We start from the raw sequence: 6,643 nt of genomic DNA on the forward strand, positions 1-6,643 counted from the left end.
CATTTTTTTTTGAGTTTTTTGACATTTTTTTGGTGGTTGATTGAGGATTTTTGGGCTTCTTTTGGTGTTCATTTGGTGGTCACCTGGGGATTATTTGGCCTTTCTTTGGTAATTTTTTGAGATTTTTTTGGGAATTTTTAGGGATTTTTTTGTTGATTTTTTTGGCGTTTTTCGCGGTTTTTTCCGACGCTGAGTCAGCGTTTTTTGCGAGGTTTTTCGATGCTGAGTCAGCGTTTTTTCAAGCTTTGTCTTGGAATATTTCAATTTATTTTAGGTAGTTTTAGGGTTCTTCTATGAATTTTTGGGGGGATTTTTTGGGGTTTTTTTTCAGAATTTTTTGACGGTTTTTTGGTGTTTTTTGCGCGTTTTCCTGACGCTGAGTCAGCGATTTTTGTGCTTTTTTTTTTCCCCAGTGCTGAGTCAGCATTTTTTCTGAAATTTTTGAGGTTTTTTAGACATGTTTAGGGTTCATCTGTGAATTTTTTGGGGGATTTTATGGGGGTTTTTTGGGCATTTCTTGAAAAATTTTTGATGATTTTTTGGCGGTTTTTGTGCATTTTTACGATGCTGAGTCAGCGGTTTTTTGCGCATTTTTTTTTCAGAGTTGAGTCAGCATTTTTCTTGGAACTTTTCAGCGTTTTTTAGAAATTTTTAGGGTCTACCTATGAGTTTTTTTAGGCATTTTCTAGGCTCCTTTTTTAGGAATTTTTTGTGATTTTTTGTGTTTTTCGCGTATTTTTCCGGCGCTGAGTCAGCGATTTTTTTCGTGCTGACTCAGCATTTTTCCAACAATTTTTTAATGAAAATTTTCATGGGTTTTTTGGCATTTTTAGGTTTCGTTTAGGAGTTATTTTTAGGATTTTTGGGGTTTTTTTAGGATTTATAATGGATTTTTTTTGTTGATTTTTTTGCGTTTTTCCAACGGTGAGTCAACGTTTTTGTCGGGTTTTCGGTGCTGAGTCAGCATTTTTCTTGGAATTTTTCAGCTTTTTTTAGGCATTTTTAGGGTTCATTTATGAGTTTTTTCAGCATTTTTGGGGCTTTTTTTGGGCATTTTTTGAGAATTTTTTGATGATTTTTTGGCAATTCTTGTGTATTTTTTTGGCGCTGACTCAGCGTTTTTGATTTTTTTTTTTAGTGCTGAGTCAGCATTTTTCTTGGAATTTTTCGTGGTTTTTTAGGCAGTTTTAGGATTCATTTAGGGGTTTGTTTCAGGGTTTTTGGGGCTCTTTTTAAGGATTTCTTGATGATTTTTTTGGAGTTTTCCGCGCATTTTTCCGACGCTGAGTCAGCGTTTTTCGCACGGTTTTCGGTGCTGAGTCAGCATTTTTCAGCTTTGTTTTCTTTGAATTTTTCAGGTTAAGACTTATTTAAGGTTCATCTATGAATTTTTGGGCATTTTTGGGGCTTTTTTAAGGTGTTTTCCAAGAGTTTTTTGATGATTTTTTGGCACTTTTCACGCATTTTTTCCATGATGAGTCAGCGTTTTTTTGTGCCTTTAGTGCTGAGTCAGCATTTTTCTTTGAATTTTTTCACCGTTTTTTAGGCATTTTAAGGGTTCATTTAGGAGTTTGTTTGAGGGTTTTGGGGCTTATTAAAAGGATTTTTTTCGGATTTTTTGGTGATTTTTGGACATTTTTGGTGCAGTTTTCCTACGCTGAGTCAGCGTTTTTGGTGCTTTTTTAGTGCTGAGTCAGCGTTTTTCAGCTTTGTTTTCTGCAAATTTTTCAGGTTTTTTTAGATATATTTAAGATTCATCTGTGAATTTTTTGGGTTTTTGGGGGTTTTTTTTGGGCATTTTTTGAGAATTTTTCGTGATTTTTTGGCGTTTTTGTCGCGTTTTTCCGATGCTGAGTCAGCATTTTTGCATGGGTTTTTTTAGTGCTGACTCAGCATCTTTCTTGGAGTTTTTTTTTTTTCTAAGGCATTTTCAGGGTTCAGTTAGGTGTTTGTTTCAGGGTTTTTGGTGGGTTTTTTAGGAGTTTTTTTAGGATTTTTTGGTGGTTTTTGGACATTTTTCGTGCATTTTTCTGACGCTGAGTCAGCGGTTTTTGCACAGTTTTTGACGCTGACTCAGCATTTTTTGAGTGTTTTTTCCTTCGATTTTTCACCTTTTTTTATGCTGATTTTTTCCATTAAAAATTCAGATTTTTTCCCACTAAAATTCTGGGGTTTTTTCCATAATAAATTCTGATTTTTTTTTCATAATTGTGGTTTTTCCATGAAATTTTTTTTCATAAAAAATTCCAATTTTTTCCATAGAAAATTCAGATTTTTTTGCATTAAACAATTCATTTTTCCGTAATAAACTCTCATTTTTGCCTTATAATTTATTTTTTTCTCCATAGTAAATTCTCCATTTCTTTCATAATCAATTCCCATTTCTTACTTAAAAAAATTCAGATTTTTTTCCATTAAAAATTCTGATTTTTCCATTAAAAATTCAGATTTTTTTCCGTTAAAAATATGGATTTTTGCCACTAAAGTTTTAATTTTTTTGCATTAAAAATTTGGATTTTTCCAGTTAAAATTTTAATTTTTCTCCATTAAAAAGTCAGATTTTTCCCATTAAAAATTGAGATTTATTCCATAAAAAATTCAGATTTTTCGGGTAAAAAATTCAGATTTTTTCCATAAAATTTCAGATTTTTTTCCATTAAAAATTCAGATTTTTTTCCATTAAAAATTGAGATTTTTCCCATGAAAATTTTAATTTTTCCCCATAAAAAATCCGATTTATTGCACGAAAAATTCAAATTTTTCGCGTAAAAATTTCAGATTTTTCCCATAGAAACTCCGATTTTCATCCCGTAAAAAATCCCTAAATTCAGATTTTTTCCTCCCTGCTTGAAATTTACCTGAAATTTGATTTTTTTGCCGTTTTCAGAGCGGAACCTGAACCCCAAGGCGGCGTGCCTGAAGCGGCGCGAGGAGGAGAAGGCGTCGGAGGCGCCGGCGCTGGCGCTGCCCGGGGGGCACGGGGGGATCCCCGACACGGGAGGGCACCTGGGACAGATGTGACACAGGTGGGGACACAGGAAAGCTGAAAAAAATGGAGAAAAATTAGAAAAAAATTGGAAAAAAAATTGGAAAAATTATCAGGAAAAATGGGGAAAAAATGGGGAAAAAATGGGAAAAAATAGAAAAAAAATTGGAAAAAAATGGGAAAAATTATCAGAAAAAATGGGGGAGAAATAGGGAAAAAATGGGAAATAAATTCGAGAAAAAATGGGAAAAAAATCAGGAAAAAATCTGAGAAAAATGGGAAAAAAGGAGGAAAAAATGGGGAAAAAACGGGAAAAAATTGGGAATAAATTGGAAAAAAAATGGGGGAAAATATCAGAAAAAATGGGGGAGAAATGGGAAAAAAATTGGAAAAAAAATGGGGGAAAAATGGGAAACAATTGGGAAAAAATGGGAAAAAATCGGAAAAAAAATTGAAAAAAATGGGGAAAAATTGGGGAAAAAATGGGGAAAAATTGGGAAAAAATTTGAAAAAAAATGGAGAAAAAAAGGGAAAAAAATGGGAAAAAATTGGAAAAAAAATCAGAAAAATATGGGGAAAAAAATCTGAAAATAGGGGAAAAAAATGAGGAAAAATCAGGAAAAAATTGGGAAAAAAAGGCAGAAAAAATTGGAAAAAAATCAGGAAAAATGGGGACAAAAATCAGAAAAAAATCAAATTAAAAAGGAAAAAAATTGGGAAAAAAATTAAAGAAAAAATGGGAAAAAAATGAGGAAAAATTGGGAAAAAAATCAGGAAAAAATGGGGAAAAAATGGGGAAAAAATCAGAAAAAAATGGAATTAAAAAGGAAAAAAATTAGGAATAAAATGGAAGAAAAATGGGGAAAAAATAAAAAAAAATTGGAGAAAATATTGAGAAAAAAATCAGAAAAAATGGGGAAAAAATCAGAAAAAAATCGAATTAAAAACAAAAAAAATTTAAAAAAATTAAAGAAAAATTGAAAATATTGTGGAAAAAATTTGAATTTTTTTGCTGAAATTTTTTATTTTTTTTCTTACAGGAAGAAGAAAAAAAAGAAAATTTTTCCTTTTGTAAAAAAAAGAAGAAAAAAAAAAAAAATTCCCGACAAGTCTGAGCGAAATTCCAGAATTTTCCCAGATGCTCCTGCAAAAATAAAAAATAAAAATTAAAATTTCTGGATGAAAAAAAATATAAAAAATATAAAATATAAAAAAGAAAAAAAAAAGACTTTTTTTTCCACACTGTGGGACGATTTTTGTGCCTCTAAAAATGAAAAAAAATGCAAATTATTCCTTAATTTTCTTTTTTTTTTTGGAACAAAAAAAGTGAGAAAAGTGCAAAAAAAGGACAGAAAACAAAATAAGAAAAAAAAAGGAAATTAATAAAAATAAAAAAGTGCAGAAGGAAAAGGGGAAAAAAAAATAAAGTGAAAAAAAATTAAAAAAACGCAATAAAAATGGGGAAAAAATTGAAATTTTTAGTGGAAAAAATTAAAAATATAAAGGGGATAAAATATTAAAAAATTGGGGGTAAAATTAAAAATAATTTGGATTTTTTAGGAGTTTGTTATGGGGAAAAAATGGAAATAATTTGGATTTTTAAGGGGTTGTTATGGGGGAAAAAATGGGAATAAATTGAATTTTTTAGAGGAAATAATTTGAATTTTTAGGGGGTTATTAAAAGGAAATTATGTTAAATATATAAAGAAAAATATATATATAAAGATTTATTAAATTTGTTTTTTTTCTGGATTTTTTGGGGAAAAATAAAATTATTTTGGGTGAAAAATGGGAAAAAAATGGGAAAAAAATGGAAAAAAAATTGAATTTTTGGGGGTTAAAAATGGGGAAAAAATCGAATTTTTTTGGATGAAAAATGGGGAAAAAATTTGAATTTTTATTGGGATTTTTATGGGGAAAAAAAGAAAAAATCTGGAATTTTTGGGGAATTTTATTCTAATTTTTTGGGAATTTTTTGGGATTTTTTTGGAATTTTATTTTGATTTTTTGGGGAATTTTATTTTAATTTTTTGGGAATTTTTTTTAAATTTTATTTTTATTTTTAGGGAATTTTTTTAGAATTTTATTTTTATTTTTTGGGAATTTTTTTAAATTTTATTTTGAATTTATTGGGGAAAATTTTGGGATTTTTATTTTCATTTTTTGGGAATTTTTTTAGAATTTTATTTTGATTTTTTTGGGGAATATTTTGATTTTTTAGGCAATTTTTTTTGGATTTTATTTTGATTTTTTAGGGAATTTTTTGGAATTTTTTTTGAATTTTATTTTGATTTTTTAGGGAATTTTTTGGGATTTTTTAATAATTTTATTTTGATTTTTTTGGGAATTTTTTTAGATTTATTTTAGAATTTTATTTTAATTTTTTTGTTAAATTTTATTTTATTTTTAGGGAATTTTTTGGGGAATATTTTAATTTTTTTGGAATTTTTTTGGGAATTTTTAAAAATATTTTGGGTGAAAAAAAATGAAAATTTTTATTTTTAAAACAGAAAAAAATTCAATTTTTTCCCCATTTTAAATCAATTTTTGGGTTGAAAAAATAAAAATTCTGTAAAATAATTTTTGAAAAAAATCAAAATTTTAAAAATTTTTTTGTGGCCTTTTTTGGGTGGGGTAAAAAATTTAAAATTTAAATTTAAAAGGGAAAAAAATCCAAATTTTTTCCATGTTTCAGTGCCTGGATTTTGGTTGGTTGTTAAGAAAAAAAATAACATTAAAAAATTTAGAATAAGGGAAAAAAATGGGATTTTAGAGGGGAAATTTTGAATTTATTTGGGGTTTTTTAGGGGAAAAAAATTGAAATTTTTTGGGGTTGAAATGGGGAAAAAATCAAAATTTTTTGGGTTAAAAATGGGGAAAATTTGGGGGAAAATGGGGAAAAAATCAAATTTTTTTGGTTAAAAATGGGGAAAAAATGAAATTTTTTTGGGGTTTAAAATGGGGAAAAATGGGGAAAAAAATGAAATTTTTGGGGTTAAAAATGGGGAAATTTTGGGTTAAAAATGGAGAAAAAATCAATATATTTTGGATTAAAAATGGGGAAAAATTGGGGGGAAATTGGGGAAAAAAATCAAATTTTTTGGATTAAAAATGGGAAAAAATTGGGGGAAAAATAAAAATATTTTGGATAAAAATGGGGGAAAAAATGGAAAAAATTGAGGGAAAAATTAAAATTTTTTTGGGTTAAAAATGGGAAAAATTTGGGGGAAAAATGGAGAAAAAATCAAAATATTTTGGGTTAAAAATGGGGAAAAATTGAAATTTTTTTGGGTTAAAAATGGAAATATTTTGGGTAAAAAATTCAGAAAAAATCAAAATTTTTTGGGTTAAAAATGGGGAAATTTTGGGGGAAAAATGGAGAAAAAATGGAAAAAATTTGGGGTTTAAAATGGGGAAATTTGGGGGAAAATTAAAATTTTTTTGGGTTAAAAATGGGGAAAAAATGAAAATTTTTTGGATTAAAAATTAAGAAAAAAATCAAAATTTTTTGGGTTAAAAATGGTGAAAAATGGAAAAAAATTGGGAGAAAACTGGGGGAAAAAATGAAAATATTTTGGGTTAAAAATGGAGAAAAAATAAAATTTTTTTGGATTAAAATGGGAAAAAAATTGAGGAAAAAATGAAAATTTTTTGGGT

At 27.9% G+C, this 6,643-nt stretch overlaps 1 protein-coding gene across 1 annotated transcript in view; it reads left to right on the forward strand.

Annotated features, from left to right (window-relative positions):
- The window catches only part of TCF4 (transcription factor 4), a 75,901-nt gene extending 72,874 nt beyond the window's left edge, over positions 1–3,027 (forward strand). Inside the window, exon 18 of the mRNA XM_033086051.2 lies at positions 2,888–3,027. Within this exon, the coding sequence (XP_032941942.1) occupies positions 2,888–3,021 (134 nt within the window). The 3' untranslated portion in view covers positions 3,022–3,027. The remainder of the gene's footprint in view (positions 1–2,887) is intronic.
- Positions 3,028–6,643: the final 3,616 nt, after the last annotated feature.

The sequence above is a fragment of the Catharus ustulatus genome, chromosome Z (genome assembly GCF_009819885.2).
Source record: "Catharus ustulatus isolate bCatUst1 chromosome Z, bCatUst1.pri.v2, whole genome shotgun sequence".
Classification (NCBI taxonomy): domain Eukaryota; kingdom Metazoa; phylum Chordata; class Aves; order Passeriformes; family Turdidae; genus Catharus; species Catharus ustulatus.